At 38.1% G+C, this 27,812-nt stretch overlaps 1 protein-coding gene across 1 annotated transcript; it reads right to left on the bottom strand.

Moving 5' to 3' along the window:
* Window positions 1-32: 32 nt before the first annotated feature.
* On the bottom strand, window positions 33-25,979 carry LOC130921545 (solute carrier family 2, facilitated glucose transporter member 9-like). Its single transcript, XM_057845580.1, has 5 exons — window positions 25,961-25,979; window positions 12,522-12,670; window positions 12,260-12,447; window positions 12,074-12,184; window positions 33-128 (listed from the first exon to the last, which is right to left on the bottom strand). The coding sequence occupies exons 2-5, from the start codon at window positions 12,664-12,666 to the stop codon at window positions 33-35; spliced, it is 540 nt and encodes a 179-aa protein (XP_057701563.1). The 5' UTR covers window positions 12,667-12,670; window positions 25,961-25,979.
* Between the last annotated feature and the right edge of the window lie 1,833 nt (window positions 25,980-27,812).

The raw sequence follows: 27,812 nt of genomic DNA, 5'->3' as shown, positions 1-27,812 counted from the left end.
CTCCCACTCCCTCCACAGACACACACGCACACTCACACAACCTCGCCATCAGAAAAACAACATGCCGCCTCCTCCTCCCCCTTTCGAACAGGAGGGATATTAAAAGTTTTTTTGGCCAGCACAAGCCACTGTAAGCAATGTAAAATGACGTCAATGTTGTGTAGGTGAGGGAAACACCACTTATTTCGCTAATAAAAGACCGACCTGCATCAGAGTTAGCATAGCATTCATCTGTGTGAACTTGATAATCTGCTAAATTTAGTATATACAACTATATTATGCAGAGTGAAATGGAATATATTTTGAAGATCGCGCAAACATTGACTTTTTTAAATCATAAGGAAATGAATAAGTAGCCTAACATAAATTAACAAATATAAGTCCAAAGTTTACATTGACAGCAAAAATGTTCTGAACCTCCCCATTAGAGCAAATCAAACTAAATATGATGAATAAGCCTCCTCAACTCTTTCGTTGCTCTTAAAGTTGAAAATTTAAACCATTTTTTGTTCGCATCAGTTCAGCTTTTTTTTTTTTTTTTTTCTGTTCCAGAAAACAACTTTTTTTTTTTTTTTTTGCTGTTCTAGATAACATGCACATTTGAATCAATCAGCGCCAACATCTCTGCTGATCACATGTCAGTATGTCAGCCAATTGAACGGATAAACGAGTCCAGGCGTTTTGTTTTGCTGCGTGCATTCGCAACTTGACTTATCATCGTCAGACTCAGATAACTGTAGCAGCTGGGGAAACCTCCATGCCGTCCGTGGAATAAAATAAATAATAAATATTGGTGGAAACGGATTACGCTACACAAGCACTTTATTATGCTTGTTGTTAACACTTGTGTATGTAAATTTGATGTTGGTTGATTGTTTTCTTCTTGGAGATAAAATGCACGTGTGGCAGCTTAGCATTTAAAAAATTTTTTTTACATAGCATTTTGACAGTTGCGGTCATATTTTCGGAATGAAAGCATCGGAACAGCATTCCGGCACTGAATCTTATACCGGACCTGCGTTCCTGACCGTTCTGGCCCACTTTCACCCCTGCGTCTGTCACGTGACTATGACGTAGCTGGTAACGCGCTCGGCCAAATGTACACACAAGTTTCGTGGGTGAATTATGTCACACAATAAAGGGTCACCACAATATCTTTATTATTACAAAAAGTAACTGTTTACATTAACTTCAATTTTAATATATATCCTATGTTCTTAAGTAGTTAAAATTGATATTTGGCATTTAGTATGTGAGGAAATGAGGGAAAATAAAAATTAGGAGATGGAGGTTGGGGTTATTGCTGTTTTTGTTACATTTTATTTTGTAAATCATTGAAAAAATACAATTTTGAATGAAAATCAGTTTTTGTATGTGTTATAGAAATAACTGCTAAAACAGTTTTCTTTGCATTTCAGTAGTTTAAGAAGTTTGCGCCCCCAAACAACAACAATAATGATGAAAGAAAAAAATAAAAAACAATTTCTGGCTCCTTGGCGACCTTGACGTCGGGGAGTTCCGGCAAGAAATTCTAGCCACTTTCACCTCTGATACACGGTGTTATCGTCACAACGGACGTGGAGTTGCTGAAGACTAACCCAGGTGACACGCTGCCAGAGAGTCACATACATGATAAAAATATAAAATTACAGTGATTATAAGATACGTTGTTCCTCACAAGACAATTTATTTATGGTATACAATATCATGATTTAGGTCGATGTGTAAAATAATAGGAACGACTTATTTGGAGCAAGTGGATTTGATTTGTTAACGGTATTTTTATTTTGACAAAGTTTAGTGCCACAATGCAGAAATTTAGTGCTTTAAATGTGTGGGGAAAACATTGCATAAAATTACATGCAAGACTACAAATCCCTGTTCATATAAAAACTTTTATCACAACAAGAAGCCAGTAAAAACTGCAATGAAACAGGTAAAAAAAAAAAAAAAAAATGTATAGAAAACAAAACATGACACTGATCAGATGCAAGAGTTTTATTTTGTTGTTTTTTTTCCACAATAAACTATTTGACGGTATCTATAATATTTTCAAAATACAAAAGAGTCTAGCACCAACAACTACTGCAACTAACGCGGAAAGCAGCTAAGTACTACTGTGCTATCACAAACAAAAACAATAAAAAACAACTCCCTCTTGTTCACAGTCGCATTGACAACGGAAAATGGCTCATCTGTGGTGATGGGGCCTACAAGTTGATAGCATATCAGATATTAAACTAAAACAGCACTTTCCTAAGTGCTTAACATTCTGTAATTGCACTCAATACACTGAGAACTTATGAATACATACTGAAGAAGTGTGTTACGTTCAGGTGCAACACAAAAAAAAGAGTACAAAGAAGTGTCCTGCTTTAAGATACGTAAGCAGGATGGAGGATACGGCATTTAAATGAAGGACTGTCCTGCATGAAGTTCACTGGCATCATGAAGCTCTTAAATCTTGAATTTTGCGCTCATAACTCAAAGTAATAAGTATCACAACAGCTCATTTCTTAAAATAAAACCTACAGTCAGGTTAGTCATATTGTAAGACACTACCGTACAAACATTTTTAAACATCTGACTGTGTAAGTGGCCATGACTATCAGAGCAATTATTGAACTACAGTATATACAGTATACTGTATAAAGTAATTTCATATTGGGCACTTTTAATGCACAAAATTTCTTTTTTGTTTGTAAAGAAATACAGAAAAACTTTCAAATACAGTGTTTTTCTCTGTTGAAAATTCAACCTACCTTATTTGATGCACCTTCCATGGTTTTTGATAATGCGAGTCATAGACTGGTGAGCAGAATATATCCCTAAGTTACACATCAATAGGTTTTAGTTGTCCATTAATGTCATTGGTTCAGGGTTGTTTTGATGCAGATGGCAACATTGAACAGTCCATTCCGGATCAAACCTGGTCCGTCTAGTGACAGCAACGCATTAAGTTTAGCTTGTACATTACTTGAGCATCACTTAGGGGCATGTATCTTCACAAAAAAGTACTTCAACTGCCCAAACTTGAACGTCACTAACAGTATTTGAGATAAGGTGAATGCAAGAGCAAATATTCTGGAAAGTATGGGGTGATTGAAAAGTAACTAATTTTTAAATACTTCTGATTGTAAAATATTTGTGATGTTTAATGATTACAAAAAATGAATGCGATAAAGAATACAGCATGGAGTACAATTTAAAATTTTATATGGGCGCCAACATTCACCACCACCTTTTCGAGCCACCCGAGAACTGAATAATGTAATTTCATGCGAGAGAAGGAAGACATAACTTTTCATGGTCACCCTTCAAGTTCTTCCGAATAGAATGCCGTGGGGGTACCCCACTGGTGTAAGGCCACCCTAACTGCTTACACACAAGCAGTAATACTCAAGTAAAATTAAAAAGCATGCTACATTAAAACGACTTGGACGGTTAAATATTACATAATTATGTTCCACCACTTCAGAAGTAAAATATGTAAGCTTTACAGCATAGTCGGAGTTTGACTGTTGTGTGTATGTGTGTGTGTGTGTGGTGGGGGGGTCCATACTGATGACGCCGGAACGCAGTGTCAGCAATAAAATTAACTTACAAGGTATATACAGTGAGGAGCAGAAGTATTTGCACCCCTTGTGATTTTGCAAATTCACCCACTTAGAAAATACAGTGGTGCAAATAACTATTTACTCAACCACTAATTGTGCAAGTTCTGTTACTTTAAAAGATCATAGAGGCCTGTAATTGTCAACATGGGTAAACCTCAACTATGAGAGACAGAATGTGGAAAAAATGTTATTTCCAAATTAGATCTAAAATAAGTATTTTATTTGGTCACCTACAAACAAACAAGATTTCTGGCTGTCAAAGAGGTCTAACGAGGTCTAACGAGGCTCCACTCGTTACCTGTATTAATGGCACCTGTTTTAACTCATTATCAGTATAAAAGACACCTGTCCACAACCTCAGTCAGTCACACTCCAAACTCCACTATGGCCAAGACCAAAGAGCTGTCGAAGGACACAGAGACAAAATTGTAGACCTGCACCAGGTAAATCTGCAATAGGTAAAACGCTTGGTGAAAAGAAATCAACTGTGAGAGCAATTATTAGAAAATAGAAGACATACAAGACCACTGATAACTCCTTCGATCTGGGGTTCCATGCAAGATCTCACCCCGTGGCATCAAAATGATAACAAGAACGGTGAGCAAAAATCCCAGAACCACACGGGGGGACCTAGTGAATGACCTACAGAGAGCTGGGACCACAGTAACAAAGGCTACTATCAGTAACATAATGCGCCGCCAGGGACTCAAATCCTGCACTACCAGACGTGGCCCCATGCTGAAGAAAGTACACGTCCAGGCCCGTCTGCGGTTCGCTAGAGAGCATTTGGATGATCCAGAAGAGGAATGGGAGAATGTGTTATGGTCAAATGAAACCAAAATAGAACTTTTTGGTAGAAACACAGGTTCTCGTGTTTGGAGGAGAAAGAATACTGAATTGCATCCAAAGAACACCATACCCACTGTGAAGCATGGGTGTGGAAACATCATGCTTTTGGACTGTTTTTCTGCAAAGGGACCAGAACGACTGATCTGTGTAAAGGAAAGAATTAATGGGGCCATGTATCGAGAGATTTTGAGTGAAAATCTCCTTCCATCAGCAAGGGCATTGAAGATGAGACGTGGCTGGGTCTTTCAGCATGACAATGATCCCAAACACACAGCCAGGACAACAAAGGAGTGGCTTCGTAAGAAGCATTTCAAGGTCCTGGAGTGGCCTAGCCAGTCTCCAGATCTCAACCTCATTGAAAATCTGTGGAGGGAGTTGAAAGTCCGTGTTGCCCAACGACAGACCCAAAACATCACTGCTCTAGAGTAGATCTGCATGGAGGAATGGGCCAAAATACCAGCAACAGTGTGTGAAAAGCTTGTGAAGAGTTAAAGATAACGTTTGGCCTCCGTTATTGCCAACAAAGGGTACATAATAAAGTATTGAGATTAACATGGTATTGGCCAAATACTTATTTTCCACTATGATTTGCAAATAAATTCTTTAAAAATCAAACATTTTCTGTTTTTTTTCCCCACATTCTGTCTTTCATGGTTGATGTTTACCCATGCTGACAATTACAGGCCTCTCTAATATTTTCGAGTGGGAGAACTTGCACAATTAGTGGTTGACTAAATACTTATTTGCCCCACTGTAGGGAGAGGTCTGAAATTTCAATCATACAAGCATTTACACCCATAGAGACATAATCTAAAAAAAAATTAAAAAAAATCCGGAACTCACATTGTATAATTTTTCAATAATTTATTGGTAATTTACTGGGGTTCATACGTATTTGTTCCGCTGAGAAAAATCATTGCTAATATTTAGTGCAGAAGCCCTTGTTTGCAATTGCAGAGGTCAGACACTTTTTGCAGTTCTTTACAAGGTTTTCACATATGGATACAAGGATTTTTGCCCATTCCTCCGCACAAATCTTCTCTAGAGCTGTCAGGTTTCGGGGCTGTCGTTGAGAAACACAAAGTTTCAGCTCCATCCAAAGATTTTCTATTGGATTGAGGTCTGGAGACTAGCTAGGCCACTCCAGAACCTTCAATTGTTTTTTACACAGCCACTCCTTGGTCAACTTGGCTGTGTGCTTCAGATCATTGTCACGTTGGATGATCCAGCCACGACTCATCTTCAAATCTCTGACTGAGGGAAGGAGGTTGTTGCTCAAAATCTGACGATACATTTCACCATTCATCCTCTGCTTTATACAGTACTGTCGTCCAGTCCCCTTTGCCGAAAAGCAGCCCCAAAAGATGAGATTTCCACCCCCATACTTCACAGTGGCGAAGGAGTTCTTGGGATTGTATTCATCCTTCTTTTTCATGCACACACGACGAGTAAAGTTTGCACCAAAAAGTTCTACCTATGTCTCATCTGACCACATTATTTTCTCCCATGGCCCCTCTGCACCATTCAGGTGGTCCCTGGCAAACTTCAGACGGGCCTTCACATGTGCTGGCTTCAACAAGGGGAACCTTCTGAGCAATGCATGATTTTAAACTATTGCACTGTAGTGTTCTATTGACAGAGTCCTTTGAAAATGTGCATCCAGCTCTCTTCAAGATATTGACCAGCTGCTGCCGTGTAGTTCTAGGCTGAGGTCTCTCTTTTCTTGTCATGAGTGATGCCCCACGAGGAGAGATTTTACATGGAGCCCCAGTCCAAGGTTGATTGTCAGTCATGTTTAGCCTTTTCCATTTTATAATTGCTGCAATTGTTGATTTATTCTCACCTTGCTGCTTTCCTCTTGTCCCATAGCCTTTTTCAGCGATGTGGAGCTCAACATTTTTTTCCCCTGGTGTCTTTCGAAAGCTCTCTAGTCTTGCCCATGGTAGCAGTTGGATTATGATTGACTTTGGGGTGCACTGGTGACAATAGTGAGGTCAAACGGGTGGTAGGTGGGTGGTTGGTAACTCATGGGGTAAAGGTGGACGTTTTTAGGGTAGACTGACAACTCTGTCATAATTATTGCTCATTTTCCGGGGTACAGATATTCATGAACCCCAGTAAATTACAAATAAATTATTTAAAAAATCAGACAATGTGAGTTCTGGATTTTTGTCTCTCTGAGTGGAAATATCCTCTGATTGAATTTCAGACCTATACCTCTTTTCTAAGTGGGTGAACTTGCAAAATCACAAGGGGTGGAAATACTCTGCTCCTCACTCTGTGTGTGTGTCTATATATATATATATATATATATATATTATATAAGGGCTGTCAAACGATTAAATTTTTTAATCGAGTTAATTACAGCTTAAAAATTAATTAATCGCAATTAATCGCAATTCAAACCATCTATAAAATATGCCATATTTTTCTGTAAAATAAATGGAATGGAAAGATAAGACACAAGATGGATATATACATTCAACATACGGTACATAAAGACTGTAGTGGGCATTTCACTCTACTGTAATTTAAATCTGTCTATGCTGTCCTCACTCCGAAGCGTCTACTTTTTCCAAAGCTAGACAGCTAGTGAACGACGCCTTAATAATCAGACTTCTTCCTTTTTCATCTGATTTATTAATAAAATGGCCTCAAACCATTGTCCTCTTTAGACCGTCGCAAAACTACAAAAAAAAAGTACACAAGCATTGCATTAGCAACAACGTTAGCTTAGCACGCTATACAGGTTCACTAAACATAAACAAAAAGCGTCTCATACAAAAATTTAACATTTCGCTTACTGACATAATATGTACATTCTTTACAACAACCATACTTACGGACAAATCTTGTCCAAGGATCATTTAAGCACAACATTACAACGTAGGCGTCAGCCCGAGACGTCATGCAGCCATACTGAACTGGCAAGAAAACAATAAACCATGTCGCAAAGCGACCACAAGAGCTCGCTGTTGGACAGCACAAAAAGCCTTGCTGTAAAACTTACCCAAAGGCAGAATACTGTCTGAGCGGGACATGTGCGTTAATTGCGTCAAATATTTTAACGTGATTTATTAAAAAATAATATATATAATATATATATATACAGACACAGTATGTACAGTGGGGCAAATAAGTATTTAGTCAACCACTAATTGTGCAAGTTCTGCCACTTGAAAATATTAGAGAGGCCTGTAATTGCCAACATGGTTAAACCTCAACCATGAGAGACAGAATGTGGAGAAAAACAAAACAGAAAATCACATTGTTTGATTTTTAAATAATTTATTTGCAAATCATGGTGGAAAATAAGTATTTGGTCAATACCAAAAGTTCATCTCAATACTTTGTTATGTATCCTTTGTTGGCAATAACGGAGGCCAAACATTTTCTGTAACTCTTCACAAGCTTTTCACACACTGTTGCTGGTATTTTGGCCCATTCCTCCATGCAGATCTCCTCTAGTGCAGTGATGTTTTGGGGCTGTCGTTGGGCAACACGGACTTTCAAATCCCTCCTCACCCCGTGGCGTCAAAATGAAAACAAGAACGGGGAGCAAAAATCCCAGAACCACATGGGGGGACCTAGTGAATGACCTACAGAGAGCTGGGACCACAGTAACAAAGGCTTTTTTCTTCCTAATTCCTCATATCCATCTTGCCTCCTCAGGTGTAGTTTTAGATAAGCAAAGCCGAGGACCGTCTCTAAGGTGCTAGTCACATGATGTGTTCGAAAAAATAAAATAAAAAGATTTTTGATCTATTATTATAACACTTCGTGGGATTCTTGTTCATTTCATTCATTTTTGTTGTTTGTTTTTATTGCTCTACAACTATTATAGACAACATTTTACCGGCTAAGTCTTTATTTTAAATTGATATATACAGTATAGGAATGTCAAATACATGGAATGACATTTTCCAGCCATTAGGGAAGGCACTGCCCCACCTCCCTCCCCTCAATCTATGCGTATGAGTTAAACTAGTTTGTGTATTTGTGACTTACTGCATCCTGGTGGCCAAAATACACATCCAATCTTCATTGGAATGAAGCTAAAACTAAATCTAGACTTTCTATCAAGTTCATTGAATGATTTGAGATGGCATAACACATTATTGACTTTCCTTATTACACTACAATGCACATTTGTGTACTACATTCCCCCCAATCAGCCTTCTCAAGCAGCTGTAGGGGAGAAAGGGCACACTTGCTACAACACGACCACCAGATAGCAGTGTTGTGCAAATCCAGTAATTAAATTTTCAGAACTGAGCCAATAAAAATAATCTATAGTGACTTTACTGAGTCTCACATCAATTTGAAATAAGACCTCCTTTTTAAGGTCAATTTAAATATTTTATGGTCTTTATGATTCCTTGTATGTGCTTTTACACAGTGTTTTTCTATATATGAAAGTGTTACCATGAAAAATTATTAGGACAGAGCTACAGTTTAGATTGACGTTCTCTAGCTAGTCAGTTGCTTGCTAGATGTTACATTAGGTTTTAGCCAAAGCCAAGAGTTGGGGTTGGATGGGATGATTATCACACCTTCAAATCAAAGGATTCCAAGCAGGACACTGGGAAATTGTTTTACAACTCCTCTCAAATGTGTCCATCGTATGAATAAAATAAAAACCACTAGAAAAGAGAAATCATTTAAGGAAGGAAAACACAACAGCTTGCAGTGCATTGTGCATCTATGATACAGCCTGCCCCTCATAGGTTCTAAGTTTAAGCTGTTCTGGGTAGGTAGGGGGGGCCTATCTGTTCCAAGTATCCTCTTGTATGTTCTTTATCAATGACTAAATCTCAAATGCTTCATTAGAGTAAACTTGCTTTCCTGAAGTGGCTTTGAAATGTAAACCTTTGGATGCCCGTGTGTTGTTTTTGTTCCCCACGAGTTCATCATATGGGATGTCTCCTGGTTTCAGTGGTGTGGCTTTATGAACTTGCACTGTATTTATGCACACTCAGGAGAATGGAGTGCTTTTTAGCCAATCATATTAGCAAATGATGAGTTGTTTTGGCATACATTAAAACATTTAAAACACTTCTGTTGAAATTCAAAAAAGCTTTTTGTCTCAGTTTGACAAGATACTTTGTCCCAATTAATGCCTGTAGTTGCTTTAAAATAGACCTTTTACAAAAGGCTTAAGTTTGAGAGACATAGAAGTAAATGCAAGTATAACACAAGTACTTTATTGGCGTTTGTCAAGATGTTTTTAACAAAGAGAAAATCACCACATAAATAAACATTAAATTAGGTGCAAACAGAAGTTTATAATCTTCAGTCATATTTGAACTGATGGTGTTTGGACATTCGTAAAGTCTATGCAATTTTGGATGGTCCACACGGTTTGGATATAATCCAATTGTTCTAAATGGCCCAAAAGTTATTATACTAAGCACTTTCTTTCTCTCCATGACTTAACTTATTTCTATGTTGTTACTACATAGGGCACAATAAGCCATATTCTATACAGAGATATGATAGCGTTGCATAGATATTGCAGTCACACCAGTTTTTTCTTATTTCCATTTGACTTTTTTTAAATTAAACCAGTAAATATAGTTACCTTCTTAAAATAATTGCCCAAGTCTATTTATTTCTATTTTAAACAAATGGTTCCATTTTTTTCCATTGAAAAACACAACAACAAAACTTTGGAGATAATTTTAAGAAGGCCTTGACATCAGAGTTCAACCGATATATCGTCCGGCCAATACATGGACTTTTTTCCAACATCGGCCGATTAACAACAAACAAAACAAAACAAACAAACAAACAAAAAAAAGATAAAAAAGGATTTTGATCAGGCATCTGTGTGGGCAACTGTGGCCAACACTGACTAACGGTAGGACCACGGAAGGACCCTGTCGCGACGCAATGTGAGTATCGACAGGATCTGAGTCTATTAAATTGTGTTTGCATATGTGAGATTATGAACATGTTTTCGAAAAAAAACAAAAAAACAATTGAGTACACCCTTAAAGGTATTTTGTTATATCTTTTCATGGGACCACACTGAAGATATGACTCTAAAAAAAGTAAAAGTAGTCAGTGTACAACTGCGTACATTCATTGTGCCCCTCAAAATAACTCAAAATACAGCCATTATTATTAGTCCTAGTATTATTATCAATAATAAAAAACATTTAAAAATTAAAACCCCGCGAAACACATCATATAACCCAAACTGTTGTTAAAAGGTCGCAAATCAACTCATACACGTTTAGCTTGTGCATATACTACACATGCGCCACTCACATCCTGTCGGTACTCACATTGGGTTGTGACAGACTTAGGGCCCAAATACACCAGATGCATGATCGTTGCGGTTCCGGTCCGGTTCAGTGTTGACCGCGTGCCACGCAGTACGTCAAAAACAGGCAAATCATACCGGCTGCGCACGGCTGCCGTCCGCCAACTCCGTTCCCTCGTGAGCGCTCGCGTGATCGCGCGCTATAATGTGCCATTTAAAACAACGAAAAACACACAGAGTCTATACTCATCAGAGAAGCAGAGAGAAAGCGCATTTTTTCTGTGGATATTGATATTTTAGTCATGTCTGTCTCTTAATTCCAGAGTGACTGCATCATGTTAAGATCAGGGCTCCGTGTGTGGGGGGTAGGGGGGCGGGGCCCTATTATGCCCTTGGTTGTGTCGGTGGGTTTATATCTTTGTGCACATTTAAAATTTATGGCACATAACATCTCATAGAGCTGTTATAAACAACTGTTAAATATTCTGTAATATTTATAAAATGGAGAGCGAGTTATATACCACACGAACTAAAAAACAGTGTACTTGGAATTGGTGTCTCAACACTGCAGATTCCTGTGCCCAGCGCAAACTGTTGGTTTTTCAATGAAAAGTCAAGTAAAATGTAGGAAAGAAAGAGAAACGTCTTGAATAGACCACCAGCTCGAAACTTGTGGGTGTCTCTTTATTCTCTTTCGTACTTTTCCCCCTCGACTCTGTATACAAACTGACATTGTGTGTGCACCGGGCACGAGAATTTCTGCAGTGGAGCCACTTTCATCTGCACTTTAATCTGCAGCTACAGGAACCGTGTGGTTGAAGTTATTTCTGCCAAAGGGGAGAGGGGCACAAAATAATAAATGTGATGGTTCACTTACTTATTTTTCCCACTTCTGTCATTGTTTGCATTTTATCCGCATTAAAATATGAAAACCTATAAATGTTTGGGTAGTTTTAGTTAAAGCACAGTTTTTTCATCTGTGTGATTTTGACAAAGATGAGATCACATTTGTATATACAGTACAGTATATTAGTATATATTGTCAAATGCTCTCGCTCGAGTTTTATCATGTTAAATTTCTAATATAATACATTTCTAACATATCATTGTTAATATTTGATATTGGAGTTAAATATTACAGTATCGATATTATTGCGATCATTAACATGCCCCTAACAAAATTGTATTTGCATTATCTCATGGAAGAAATCTATTTGTAATATGTCAAAATAAGCAGGCTATATGTGTTCCGTGTAATTGTAATTGAGGCTAAACTGTAAAGTATCTTAAGAACTTTACCATAAATACTGCACTAATTATTCGATAAGCAAATACTCACACACAGCACAACAGCAACGAGCTCCGTTGCTCCAATCCCAATAGTCAAGTATTGCCTCTGTTCTTCTGGAATGCCTGACTCCCGGAAGATGTCCAACGCATAGAAATAGAGCTAGAGATACAGGATGTCTGATGAAAAGCAGGATTTAACTCATTTGAAGGTAGAAGTACTCTAAGGTGTAGATACCGCATTGATGCCACAAAACTGGATGCTAGAACAAGGAAAGGCCAAAGTCAGCAGCTGCCATCTGACGCAGCGAGAAGTCAACACGTCCTTCATGGTTTTGGCCTTTTCCCCTTGGGTGCTGTCTCGCTCATTCTGCATGTCTTCCAATTCCATCTTTACATCATCCTCCTGCCACAGCCACTGCAATGCTGTCCCGTGTCATGTGACACACATAAACACACATGTAACTCAGCCGCCACCGCAAAGTGATCTGTGTGCTTACCTTTCCTACCGCCTTCAAAGTCACCTTTATCAATATAAAGGTATCGAGGCGACTCCGGGAAGAAAAACAATGCCCCAACGTGAAGAATGGCAGGAACACTGCTGATGGCCAGAAGAAAGGGCCACATGTCATCGTTGCCCATCATCTCCCTTAACAGAGTGCAAGACAGTTAACTTTTAGTGTTATTTTTAACATTACCATTTTAATACGCAAAGACTTGAGCAGCATGTTTACTGCTGACAGGAATTATAAATTGTGAGGAAAGTTAATGATGACATCTGAAACCACAGTTCGATTAAAACTGGATGAACAGATTGAAGAATGCCATGATGACCCAAATGATTAGCTTGATCCGGACCACAACTTCTACAATAGCATGTTGGATAACTGTAAATACTACACAGCGGACCAGTATAAGAACTCCGTGGATGTGGACGGTAAGCTGAAACTTATCAACGGCAGGAGTCCCTACAAGAATTTTAAACGCATTAAGGATTATCTACTAAAGATAACAAAGGCTCTGACTTTAATTTGCACGGATATAACATGGCACAAATGAATCGGGCATCTAAGGGGGGAGGTGGTGTTGCCTTGTTTGTTAAAGGAAATTTTAAGTTTGAAATCCTACATGACATGTCAATTAGGATTGACAATCTCCTGGAATGTATTACAAGTGAGCTCCTTATCCCCAATTGTAAAAACATAATCATCTGCTGTGTCTACCGAGCTCCTGATTCAAATGTCCAGCTTACTGAGTATATGGAAAAGATACTGTTTAAAATGAATAATAAGCATGTCTTTTGTTGCGGAGACATTAATCTTGTGATAAAATATGTACAACATGTTGTTTGATTTTTTCCTCATACATTCATGTCTGACGAAACTGTTACAGTGATCTTTGTGTGCAGCAATTGTTGCCACCATGTACACCTTAGGAATGTACCCTTTAAAGACACTTATATGAAAAGCATTTTGAGTCGCTACTTGCACACCAGCTGTGATAACACATAACACTTTTGCCACACACATAGCCACAACAAAATGTTCCCACAACAAATAAATGCTAGAATGTCAGGGACATTGACAAAGCCATAACCTTGTACGCTCTGAAACTCGGACCACTAATCTGTGCACGAGACTGCTGTGTGATCAACAACCGCAATGGAGCTGCTTGACTGGACGCTGAGTTATTGTAAACCCAGATTGTTGATTGTGTTATTGTACAGTTTGTGGCCATGTGATGTATGTAACTGTACCATGTCTGATTGTGCATCTTTAGCTGTATGGGGGGACGGGAAACTGAAAAGCATATTAATTAATTTTTTTTGGGGGGGGGGGGCAGGGTTACAGGTACGTTCAGTGGGGAGAACAAGTATTTGATACACTCTGGTTTGGCATAGTTATACCTATTATACCTACAGTGTATGGCAGAAAACAGACAAGAGTATTCGTCTCCGCTCTACTCCCATCATGATCATTCAACATGCCTCGTTTATTGGGAGAAAGAAGCGAACAAGGAGTTATGGGGGAACAGAAGAAACGAAGGGGAGAGAGAGACAGAACAAGTACAAACAACAACAAGAAATACTTTGAACGCCTTCACCAACTATATGACGGAAAACACAGACAAGACTGAAAAAGCAGATTCTGCTCTTGCACTCCTCTTTAAAATAAACTGGTGTATTTTAAGCCAAAAGAACTGTTGTGTTTGATAGAACAATATGTCTATATGATGCCATAGCAGATTCATGGCGGATTAAGCCCCCGAACTATTTTTAATTTGTCCCTTTTACGCTGGAAACCCCCGTTTACAGATGTCGGGTAACCGCTTTTGTTTCAACCCAGCCATAAAAAGAAGGGAAATAATTATATTTGTTAATCAAAATGTCTGTCATTTTTAGCTTAGAATTATTGATGTCTAATATTTCGTTTAAAAAAAAAAAGACTTTAAAAGATTATTCACTTGCATATTTTAAAGTTTTAAACAAATTACGTCACAATGAAAAAAATGGCGTCTGTAAAAAAGTGACGGATATCTACCTCATAACTATCGATTAATTGTATTTTTTTGTTACTGTCGCATTTCCCCCAATATGTTAGATGATAAATAATCAATCCAAACAAAGAAAAATTGGAAAACAAAATGTTTAAAAGGGTAAATATATGAATAAAAACATATCGACCACTCCTTGATGTTTACGATTTCTGCATTGCGACCCTTGTTATATGACCATGTTTCACCCATAAAATCCCCCAAAAATCCAGCTGTGGCAATTCACAGCTGTGTCTTGACACTCGGTGATACATGCTACATGGAGTTTTTGGATCGAAACAAAGTATGTACGCGATAATATCTCGTTAAAATCATGATCTCTGTAATTCTGCTCTCGAGTGCTCTCACCTCCAGATAGGGTTCTGCTGTTTAAAAAACATTTTTTTTAAATGCTCTCCTATTCAAAGTTGTTCTTTCCCCAGAAATTTGAAATTTTAAGCTTTCCAATGATGTATCACACATGCATATCGGACAATTTTGAAAGTTGGCCAAATTGGGGATCTCAGAGCGGAACTTCAAGTCACATGAGTGTTTTCCACCATATTCAAAAAGTTTTTTTTTTTAATTATTTGCAAAAGAACAGTTAAGAAAAACATACCTGTCAAGTTGTATGGTTTTGGCGTAATTTGTACAAGTGAGCACTGATTTTTAAATGTGTACGCCGTACGTTCAAAAACTGTACGTTTTTCGTGCATTACGTTTTTTTTTCCCTCCGAATTTTGTCACCATTTCGGCACAATGTTTCGAGACAATGTGCGTTACTATGTGTAACTACGTTGGCTGAATGATGCTGAATGATGCGAGAAAAGTCAGCGAAATGGAGAGAAAAGCGGGAGTGGGAAGGTGGGAAGAATATTGTGACGCTGTTGCAAACGCGATGCTAGGCTAGGTGGCTCCAATATTTCCTGACTGTAGCTAACAGCCTACAATCTACGCCCACTTGATGCTGCACTAGATATCACATGCATATAGAACTACATACGAAATGACAGACTCGGCAGCATTAGTAAACAGCCGCCATTTTAAAGCAGTACACTTCTCAGAAAGGCTCTGTTGTAGTGAACCTTCCTAGTGAACCTGAGTAACTTTTTAAAATCTAAAATACTCCTAAATTGGCAAAATCTTGACTTGAATCTATCTTTAAATGATGAAACAGTTTTAAAACTTTAACATGTCGAAAGCAGACAGAAGTGAACTAATGCAAAAACGGTAGCAATTTTAACAACTTTAACAGTTGATTTTTTTTTTTTAATGAAAAAAAAAAAAAACATAAAAGGTAACACCAGTTACTTTGCCAAGTAACAAATTACTCTTACATTCAGCCCCAATTTAAGCTACTTTACATTAAAATTTAATAAAATGTAAATGTAGATTCCAAAACGAAAAAGCCCTCAGAATCCGACGCTCTCCCCCTCCGTCTTCCTCAAGCACGTTGGACAGCGGCAAAGAAAAACTTTCACGCCGCTCGTTATGCGTTCGTTTGTACAATCCAACAAAGATAATCCAAATGCAAACAAAACAGCCAATGAGAGTATGAGGAAACAAAAAATATTTCACTTGAAAGGTAAATCCAAAAACATAAAGAGAGAGAGGTCAAAAAGCTATCTCGGCTCTATCCGGTTTATCCTACTTCTCTGCCTTAGCGCCAACTGCCCACCCACACAGCTCTGATTTCGCATTTATATCATACGACGTGACCTCACAAGCCCGTCCCACGAAACCAAACAAACAAATCAAAAGCCTGTCATATAGAACCAAAATAAATTATTCACAACTAACATGAATATCCAACTAACTATTATTTAGGCTCCTACAGTAAATATTGACTTTTTTTCTTAATACAGATAATAGAAACATACATTAACAAAAAGCAGTACAAATTACTTATCCTGTATTATGCACAGATAAGGGGATATATCGTGAACATAACGCACATTTACTTTTTTTTTTTTTTTTTTTTTCATCATAAGGAAATAAGTAGCTCAACAAATGAACAAAAAGTGCACATGAAGATATTCTGAACCTCCCCGTAAAATAAAATAAAATGAATAAGCCTCTTGAACTCTTTCTGTTCTTTTATACAGATCTGATCAATTTTCAATTGCATTGCTCTTTATTATCGCATTAATTCAACAAGCTTGTTCTTTTTTTCTTGTTGTTGTTCCAGAAAATGTGCGTTTGAACCATTCAGAGCTAACTATCCATTCTGATCACATTTCAGTATGTCAGCCAATTGAACGAACAACTAAGTCCAGGGTGGTTTGCTGCATGCATGCACACATCCACGCGACTGGTCAGACTCAGATACACTGAGCTTTTCGGCAGATATCCGTCGAATAAATAAATAATAAATATCGGTTGAAACGGATTACGCTACACAAGCATTTTATCAGGCTTGTTGTTAACATTTGCATTTGTAAATCTGACGTTAGTAGATTGTTTTATTCTTGGAGATGAGATGCATGTTTGGCAGCATGGCAGTTTTTTTGGCTTTTTTTTAAACATGGGGGTTTGACAGTTGCTGTCATATTTTTGGGATCAAAGCAACGTTCTGCCCCCAAATCTTTTACCGGAACGGTGTACTGGACCGTTCCAGTCCACTTTCATCCCTGATTTTAAGCCCTGCACTGCAAAAACACACCTCCTTAAAATTAGTCAAATTCCCTTTTTTTTCAGCGTAAATCTACTAGAAAAAAGTGAAATAAACGAGTGCTTCAAGTAAATATTACTCACTTAGATTTCTTGAAATAAGAATAATAGCCCACTGAAAATAAGCTTAACAGACTTATTTTAAGCAACAAATTAGTATATTTATATAAGCTTTGAAATGTCAGAAATGTTCTAAATTCAAGAATAGATATGGTTCAAAACATTATTTGAAAGCAGATTTCAATTAATTTTGGTGAAAAATTACCAACTTTTGGATGTATGGCTTAATAACAACAAATATTTTTTTTTTAACTTAAAGTAAGTGGAATAATCTGACACATTAATCTGTTAACTATTCTTTAACACCCAAAACAAGGTGGAGAAAATTATTTTACTCGATTTAAGAAAAATAATCTGATTAAAGTGTTGTAAATTTGCAGTGTGCAGCTACTTTGCTTTGATAACATTCTGTTGGAAGCCTCACAATAACAAGGCGGTGAAGATTTTTGTCACCTCGGTCCTGTGATGTCAAAATGTGAACTGCAATAAGAGGGCTGTGTTCTAAGTGACCTTTCACAAACTCCACGGCTAAAACAGCCATTGATGAATCCTATGTCCTCATAACCATTGTTAAGCCAGCCTGATCCGACAAACTCGGCATTCCCGCAGTGTCTCATTGATTATTTTGGTGGATACTGTAAGCGTTACCTGACTGCCAACTGCCATACAACCAGTAATATAACTTTAGAGGAGCCCAAGAAAGAATCAACAAGCTGCAGACTTCCAAAATGATGAAGCAGTGTGGCGATGACGTATGTAAACTGCGCAAGGTACCCAAAGAGTTTATTTGCGGAAGTGCGGTTCTTTCCCTTCCCAAAGCCAAAAACACAACTGGACAAGTTCCTTCAATGGATAAAACTGTAGGGGCAGAGCTTTTGCGAAAGGCCTATTGAATCAGAAATGCATTGGTCCTTTCATGGATCAAACAATTGATTCAGTTCATTTTTACAAAACAGTTTTGTAGCACGATTTCACCATTAGGTAGCATTGGTGGTCCTAGCCTGAATGTTGCCAAGCACGAACAACCCCCGAACGCAGATATTCTGATTATGAAGCAGCCACGCTAACCACTATTTCAATTGTTTTAAAGATTGTTTACTTGATACTGATGATTTGAGCCATCACTTTGCCAAGACCAATAAAGATGGAACCAGTGAGTGTTAGGAAGCCTCTGAGTTTCTTTGGAGAACTTTCACCCAAGTACATGAGTTGCACATTCAGGCCAAGACCTGGCAAGGAGGACAAAGTGAAAGATGTGTGACAAATTTTGAAAAGCACTTGTAGGGGAGGGGGATGTCATTATACATACCAATGTTATAGCCAAAGAGAAATCGGCCTAGAAAAATCATCTCAAAAGACCTGGCCTTGCGACTAAAGATCACGAGCAAAGCAGCCACCACGGCAACAACGCTGTTAGACAGCATTGTTTTTTTCCTGCATGAGAATATCACGCAAATGTTTGCATTAATGCTTTATGTTTGTCACTAGACAACACTTACTGTACAGTCCCTGACAAAAGTCTTGTCGCTTATCCATTTTGTAGAAACAATTGCTAATAACCTGACTTTTAATTATTCAATTGGTTTCGGAAATGGCTCATATGAAAGCTAAGACCCTCCCAAATGATGTCGAATGTACAAAAATATATTTGTTTGACTGAAAAAAGATTTATCATTTAATGAAGACATAATGGTCAAATTTTGGTAAGATAAACGTTTTGTCACCTACAGAAAGTAGTGTGAAAACTGAACAAAAAATGTACTTCAAATACAAAAATATGTTACATACCATAAGCAAATTAAGTAGTGGTGCTGTGAGATCCAAATTTAATATTCTGTATGACTTTCATACTGATTCATACAATTTATTGATGAAGTCATCAGGTACATCAAAGAAAGCAGTCTTACTTGCCTCCCAGAGTTCATCATCATTCTTGGGTTTCTTCTTCCATGCTTCCTCTTTCATCTTACCCCAGACATGCTTAATGATGTTCATGTCTTGTGACTGGGCTGGCCAGTAGTGGAGGATCTTGATCTTCTTTGCCTTGAGGAACTTTGAGGTAGAGTTTGAAGTATGCGATAGAGCACCATCCTGCTGTAGAATTTGTCCCATTTTATGGTTAGGAATGTATGAGTCAGCTAAGATTTGTTGATATTTCAGGCTATTTATCTCTCAGGGTGCAGACAATTAAAAAAAAAACGTGTGGCATTTGCCAAGGCCCATAGCCTGTCAAGAGGATGGACGCTGGAAAAGTGGCAAAAGGTGGATTTTTCAGATGAATCTTCCATTGAATTACACCACAGTTGCCGCAAATATTGCATGAGACCTACTGGAGCCCGCATGGATCCGTGATTCACTCAGAAAACAGTGAAGTTTGGTGGTTACATCATTACTAAAGTCATGGTCTGGGGTTACATCCAGTATGGGGGTGTGCGAGAGATCTGCAGGGAGGAAGGCAACATAAATAGTCTGAAATATGAACAAGTCTTAGCTGCCTCTTACATTCCTAACCATAAAAAGGGACAAATTCTGCAGCAGGATGGTGCTCCATCGCATACTTCAATCTCTACCTTAAAGTTCCTCGAGGCAAAGAAGATCAAGATCCTCTAGGACTGGCATGCCCAGTCGCAAGACATGAACAGGATGAAAGAGGAAGCATGGAAGACAAAACCCAAGAATGTTGATGAACTCTGGGAGGCATGCAAGACTGCTTTCTTTGATGTTCCTGATGACTTCATCAATAAATTGTATGAATCAGTCTGAAAGTCATATAGAATATAAAATTTGGATCTCACAGCACCACTACTTAATTCGCTTACAGTGCCCTCCATAATTGTTGGCAAAATTTGGCAAAATTTGACCTTTATGTCTTCATTAAATGATAAATCTTTTTTCAGTGAAACAAATAAATTTTTGTACATTCGACATCATTTGGGAGGGTCTTCGCTTTCATATGAGCCATTTCTGAAAGCAATTGAATAATTAAAAGTCAGGTTATTAGCAATGTTTCTACAAAATGGATAAGCGACAAGACTTTTGTCAGGGACAGTATATTACTGTTGCATTATTATAGAGTGTTCCCACCGGCCATATTTGACTGGGAAATGGCCGCTGTGGATAGCGCCGGCCCACGCCCCCAAACTCATCACAGCTACAATGAAGGACCAGATTAGCTGGTTCGTGGAGTCATCCACTGGAGTGTGGTGCCTCCACATCCACGTGTAGTTGACAAATGTCTGAATGTGCTGGACAAACATCGAAAAGGTTAGATGTGGTTTATAGTTTCATTCATACTCCATAACTAATGACATACCGTATTTTTTGGACTATAAGTTGCACCTGAGTATAAGTCGCACCAGCCATAAAATGCCCAACGAAGAGGAAAAAACATATATAAATCGCACCGGATTATAAATCGTATTTTGGGGGGAAATTTACTTGTTAAAATCCAACACATGGAACAGGTTTGTCATCTTGAAAGGCAATTTAAAATAAAAATACACTAGAGAACAACATGCTGAATAAGTGTACAGTATGATAATGTCACATGATGCATGAACAACGAAATGCGAACGTGGCCGGTATGTTAACGCAATATAGCTATTAAGTGTTATTCAGATAACTATAGCATAAAGAGCATGCTAACAAGTTTACCAAACCATCAGTGTCACTCCAAAACACCAAAATAACATGTGAAATGATATAATAATGTGTTAATAATTTCGCACATATGTCTCTCCAGAGTATAAGTCGCACCCCCAGCCAAACTATGAAAAAAACTGCGACTTATAGTCCGAAAAATATGGTAAGTATGTATACGTATGCTGCACTTCCCTCACTATTTAGTATGTTACCCTTTTCCAAATGCGTATAATGAAATTAATATTCTCCTATCTGTTTCTTCATCATTACTTTAATTCTAATCAGTGTTGTTTTCGTCAACAATAATGATAAAAATAATTTGTCGACGAACAATTTTTTTCATGACGATGACATGACGATGACGGGACGATGACGAGCTAAAAACGTGGCTTAGGAGAATAGAACATAACCAGACAAATGCCAGTTTTCAGCTAACACAACGACAACGAGATGAAAAAGCGTCATCGTTTCTGTCGTATGTTCACAATGTGTGACATTTTCATATCATACGTGGAGTACGTCAGCTTGCATCGTAGCAGTGTTTGGGTAGTGTCACTTATTAGAGATGTGCTGCGCTTCTCCCTCCTCACCAGTTTATGATGTATCTCAAGCTAGGCGGCGCTCCATCTTGCTTGTTTGAAAACACGGTAAGATTTGTTTACTTATCTTGGCAGAGAGAATATGTAATTTAAGCCTTTAAAGGTCTGTGATGAGTGATCATCAGATGCTAAATGTAACTCCTAGCATTAGCATAGCATTCGTGTTCGCATTATCTTTAGCCTTTATTTTTGGACTAAAGCTTTTGAATTTTACAGACATAAACGTCTTGAGTAACTGTTGACTAAACTTGAAATTTGTATGAGATGAGATGAGACTAAAACTAGACCAGCGGTTCTTAGCCTGGGTTCGATCAAACCCCAGGGGTTTGGTGAGTAAGTCTAAGGGTGAAGGTAAAGATACGCAGGGCTTTATTTTTGGATGCTGACTAAATCCAGGCAAAGTGGCGTTTTAGACCAGGTTTTGGGCTGGTTAATCCCCAATTTGCAGGCTGTATTCCAGTTCTTTCAACTGCTAGTCCTCTATCTCAGGGGTTTTCAACCCAGTCCTCAAGGCACACTGTGGGTCCTGGTTTTTGTGCCAGCCGATCCAGCAGAGACAGTTGAACCAATGAGGCTTCTGCTAAAACAAGCCACACCTGACTGCAATCAACTGATTGCACTTGTAAAACACCAGATTGGGGAAAAAGTGTTGTCATCTTGTTTGGTAAGAATGAAATCCTGCACCCACAGTGTGCCTTAGTGGAATAGGTTGGGAACCCCTGCTCTATCTGATGGAAGGAGAAACTGGTTTGCTCAGTGGAAGGTTGACTCTCACTTGGTATGAGAAAGTACAACAGACTTATGGGTAATGTGCACTGCATTGACATTAAAAACAAAATTTGCGTCACAATTTACACCATGAAAATCGTATGTGAAGCAAGGATGCGATAGAATGAGAATGTCGACATGATGAAAACAAAAATAGAAAGTATTAAATGAATCGAGTTTAATTTTATTTTTCAATGTGAAAACCAAATCAAAAGGCAAAATTATTTGTTGTAAATGAACACTGATTATTGGATTTGTGAGAGGATTAATATTTTTTTGTTTTGTTTTTTTGACATAATGACTGGGTACAAATTTCATTTTGTGCAAGGTGTTTTATTAAATTTGATATAATTTGAGTTGTAAACATGACAGAAACTGCACAGTCAAGGTTAATCACCCAAGCAGGTTTAATGTTGAACAATACTGTATAAGATATATTCATAGTATAGCTGTCAAATGTATCGCGTTAACGGGCGGTAATTAATTTTTTAAATTCATCACGTTAAAATATTAGACGCAATTAACGCATGCATGGAACAACCCGTTCAGGCATTGCTTTAAACAGTTTACAACGACACCGTTTTAGCACATTTAGAGCAAAAAGGCAGAGAAATGTGAGTGGACGCAGGCGTTCATTGGGCTGCGCCTTTTATTGGCTTAAGTTTTGGCAGCCACTACTAACAGTAATGGTTGCCCAACTTCCCATCATGCATTTGGGCGGAGCAAGAAACGGTCTTTCTCGTAACATGCTTAATTGAACACAATGCAGATCATATTGGATACCATTTGTAGCCACTACTGACAGTCATGTTTGCCCAACTTCCCATCATGCACTTGGGCGGAGCAAGAGACGATTTTCTTAACACGCCTAATTGAACACAACCCAGAACATACTGTATACCATTTGCAGCCACCACTGACAGTCATGGTTGCCCAACTTCCCATCATGCATTTGGGCAGCAGGAGACATGCTTTTTCTTAACACGCCTAATTGACCACAATGCAGAACATACTGTATACCATTTGAAGCCACTACTGACAGTCATGCTTGCCCAACTTCCCATCATGCATTTGGGCGGAGCAGGAGAAGTTCTTTTTCTTAATATAAAATTACTATAACTTGTACTCAAATTAATCTTTTAAGAACTACAAGTCTTTCTATCCGTGGATCCCTTTAACAGAAAGAATGTTAATAATGTTAATGCCATCTAGTGGATTTATTGTTATAATAAACAAATACAGTACTTATGTACAGTATGTTGAATGTTCATGTCCGTCTTGTTTCCTATCTTTTCATTCCAACAATAATTTAGAGAAATTATGGCATATTTTAGAGATGGTTTGAATTGCGATTAATTACGATTAATTAATTTTTAAGCTCTGATTATCTCGATTAAAAATTTTAATCGTTTGACAATCCTAATTCATAGACTTCGTTACAAATGAAGCTTCAAGCTCGGCCCCCTTATGGTAAGGCGTGACGCAAAGAATGACGAAGTGTCAGGTCAATAGGTAAGGAAGTCTATGGGACAGCATTATTCAGTTTATAAAAAAGAATCAAAACACCTTTCTCAAACAAACATGTTTTTTAGGAGCCTGGGAAGATGAGGATGGCCCGATTCGCGGGCCGGAAGGTGCTGGCCAGGTGGGAGAACAACAAGTCTGTCCAGGCCAGCTACAAGTCGACCCAGAAGGTGCTGGCACGCTTTGATCAAGAAGCAGAGCGTCGGGCTTATCATGGTGGTCGTCAACCCCAACGGTCGCACGGGCAAGGAGGAACATAGGGATACACAGGGCCAACATCCTGGAGGACAAGGGAGACCTGGCCAGGCGGTCCTCAAGCAGCCCTCTCTCCCCATGGCCCACATGGCGTCCTTTGGAATGTCGCTGTGGGACTCCCTGATGTGCAGGAAGAACAAAGGCACCTGCTGGACCTCCTGGCGGTCCCTCTTCGACTGTTTGGTGCGAACTTCTCCAAGGATGTGACTTCAGAAGCGAGGAAGAGCAAGGCCTTAGAGTGGCCGGCCGGCATGAAAAGGAGCAGAGTCGAGGAGGGCAGAAAGGAGATGGCGAGGAACAGACACTTGTACAAGTCGAGGTGACCAGAAAACGCAAGGCATAGAAAAATGCTATGTGATTCTTGAAAGACGAGGCTCACGTCCTGGTAACACCACATCGATTATTTGCACTGCCTGAATTATAGGACTATCTCATACGAATTTTATATTTACAGTATGTTTATTTAGATTTTATACTTGCACGTCACTTTTGAGATTTTAACTGATCCTGCACTGTAAAGGGATGCTCCACAATTTCATTGTATAACTGTATAAAGATAAGGAAGGGCTATTCTATTCTATAATAAATTGTGATTGTATATAGAATTTATTAATAATCTATTTACATATTATTTATAATTGATTCTGCATGTTTTCCTCAAGTATTAAGTTTCTGATGTTAAATTGAGTGATTTATTAGCTGTTGAAAACTTGCAGTAAAGAAAGAAAGAAAATAAGTTGCTATTTTGGTCCAAAACTTACATGATATGTTAAATTTTGCTATTGATCCTGAAAATACAGGTAATTAGCTCTACATTTGGTGATTTTTTTTGCAACCAGTGTAAAATCTGAGACGTTTATAGCCATTTTAAGTTTTGTTATACTTGAATACAAAATAATTAATCGGGATTTTAAAAGGGAACGACTTTGAATTTTTTTATGCCGCTGCTCATGGAGACTCATATATGGCTAAGGTAGGTGCCTGTTTTGGTTTTAGGTTGGTAGCAGCTTTGGTTTTGAAAATATTTGAATTTGAAGTTTTTGAAAATAGGCCCCTTACGGATCGGCCCTGTTTCTCGTGTCATGTCAATAGGTTATGAAGTCTATGATGTATTCCTCCGAATTTGAATGAAAAATTCTATGATATGCGCATTGGGTCTGTCTCGGTTTAGTAAGCTAATGATGCTTCAGGCATAAAGATAAAAACATAAATTTTGACCTGTTTAAAAACATGCTGTCTAAATGAGAAGAAATTTGAATGGGAATTAATTTATGTTTTAGCTTTTAGCGTCGATATACTGTATCGATTTTGAAGTTGAAAAATTTTTTTTTTTTCCTAATTCCAAAGGGTTTGGTTAATGCACGTATGAAATTCATGGGGTTCAGTACCTTTAGCAAGGTTAAGAACCACTGAACTAGACGAAGAGGAAAACATTTTGAAATGGCTAAAACATGACTGTTTTCGTCCATAAGATTAATTAAATTAAAAGGGATGCTTAAAACTGATTCAAGCCAACTTGAACTGGCTCCTGGTCAATTTGAGGTGTGATGTTTAAGATTCTACTAATAAAATACTTCAAGAGTACAATTTGTACCATCTTGATCAATTTTCGAAAAACCCTACCGGTGGGATTTAGAGTGGCTCCCTCACAGAGATGTTTATTTCCCTCACCTCATGGAAAGGAACAGTCTCGCCTCATTTCACTCACTAAACTGATGTTGCATCTCAATGATGTTAGTACTGTCAGTGACTTGTAGTTACGAAGATAGAATTATCTTCATTTCTTGCCATAGTTTTGGTGGAAATATGAGTTTCTGATGGGAGCTTTACTATACATCACCTGCAAAGAGTGTGTTCGTGAGGTTTGTGTTTTTTAATGCACATCTTACCGCGGCTGGAGAAGCAATGACAGATACTTGAATTCCATATTGAAATGAGCCTCCGATTCCTAAAACCATGGCCAGTAAATAAAGTCTCCAGTATTGCTGATGAGAGAAAGGACAATAATTAATGTTTTATGTTTATGCTAGTTTCATATTAAATGTAATCGGACATCACTTTTTCTTGTAACTCATTAAAGATTGCACCCTTACACTTTTTTTTTCTATTTCTGTAGGTGTGTATGATACTCACCCATAGATGCAACAATCTCTTGTTTACTTTGTTAAAATTTGCTTGTTCGTAGATATGAGTAGAAGATTTTGTTGCTTAGTGAGTATCGTATTTTTAATATTTTATGTGTTTTGGGAATCGCTCTGGCAAGCTGCACCTGTTGTGATCGTGCTTGAATAAAGCTGAGTTGAGTAAGGTTTTACTCTTCCCTGTCAAGGTTCACTGAAGTGGGCCCAAACATTCACTAGGTTTTTAATGATTACAATTAAACTATGACTTTTTCCATGTTCTACAACACTGTTACAAATGTTTAGACAGACAGAAAAACATCCTTGTATACTCACCACAGTATATTTGATTTACCTGCACAATGAAAAAAAATAATGAGCCCATGAAAGGTGAATATATTGTTACCTTATTTAGTTTCACAAAGGGCACTGATTTCATTATGATGTAGTTGTACAAAAGCGCGTAGGTTTGCATAGCAGGAACATAACACGACCAACTTTTCAGGATGCTCAAATTGTCCCCACTAACTTTTAAGACACCTTATTTGCATTATACAATGAGTTCAGCTACATGGGTAATTTTGATTGTCTTCCCATGTGGGGAAGTCTTCCCCCACATGTTGTAAGGATAGAATAGACCCTTCCATTTTTAAGTGAATTATTTTTATTATGTTCAGACTTACATTTGTCCATGTTCACTTGCGGAATGTGCCGGTCCATTTTTTCCCTTCAAACGCACGTTTGATTGACTGATGACTTGACCCTCCCACTCCCTCCACAGACACACACGCACACTCACACAACCTCGCCATCAGAAAAACAACATGCCGCCTCCTCCTCCCCCTTTCGAACAGGAGGGATATTAAAAGTTTTTTTGGCCAGCACAAGCCACTGTAAGCAATGTAAAATGACGTCAATGTTGTGTAGGTGAGGGAAACACCACTTATTTCGCTAATAAAAGACCGACCTGCATCAGAGTTAGCATAGCATTCATCTGTGTGAACTTGATAATCTGCTAAATTTAGTATATACAACTATATTATGCAGAGTGAAATGGAATATATTTTGAAGATCGCGCAAACATTGACTTTTTTAAATCATAAGGAAATGAATAAGTAGCCTAACATAAATTAACAAATATAAGTCCAAAGTTTACATTGACAGCAAAAATGTTCTGAACCTCCCCATTAGAGCAAATCAAACTAAATATGATGAATAAGCCTCCTCAACTCTTTCGTTGCTCTTAAAGTTGAAAATTTAAACCATTTTTTGTTCGCATCAGTTCAGCTTTTTTTTTTTTTTTTTTCTGTTCCAGAAAACAACTTTTTTTTTTTTTTTTTGCTGTTCTAGATAACATGCACATTTGAATCAATCAGCGCCAACATCTCTGCTGATCACATGTCAGTATGTCAGCCAATTGAACGGATAAACGAGTCCAGGCGTTTTGTTTTGCTGCGTGCATTCGCAACTTGACTTATCATCGTCAGACTCAGATAACTGTAGCAGCTGGGGAAACCTCCATGCCGTCCGTGGAATAAAATAAATAATAAATATTGGTGGAAACGGATTACGCTACACAAGCACTTTATTATGCTTGTTGTTAACACTTGTGTATGTAAAT

Source organism: Corythoichthys intestinalis, chromosome 9, assembly GCF_030265065.1.
Source record: "Corythoichthys intestinalis isolate RoL2023-P3 chromosome 9, ASM3026506v1, whole genome shotgun sequence".
NCBI classification, from domain to species: domain Eukaryota; kingdom Metazoa; phylum Chordata; class Actinopteri; order Syngnathiformes; family Syngnathidae; genus Corythoichthys; species Corythoichthys intestinalis.
This window is presented reverse-complemented; position numbering and strand designations above follow the sequence as displayed.

Excerpts from the sequence above, each read along its gene's own strand:
- LOC130921545 (XM_057845580.1), bottom strand. The coding sequence starts at position 12,666 with ATGATGGGCAACGATGACATGTGGCCCTTTCTTCTGGCCATCAGCAGT. Across the intron at positions 12,448-12,521 it reads CTTTGAAGGCGGTAGGAAAG|CATTGCAGTGGCTGTGGCAG; the intron begins GTAAGCACACAG and ends GACACGGGACAG. Across the intron at positions 129-12,073 it reads TCGTTGCTGTTGTGCTGTGT|TGGCTTGTGCTGGCCAAAAA; the intron begins GTGAGTATTTGC and ends CATTGCTTACAG.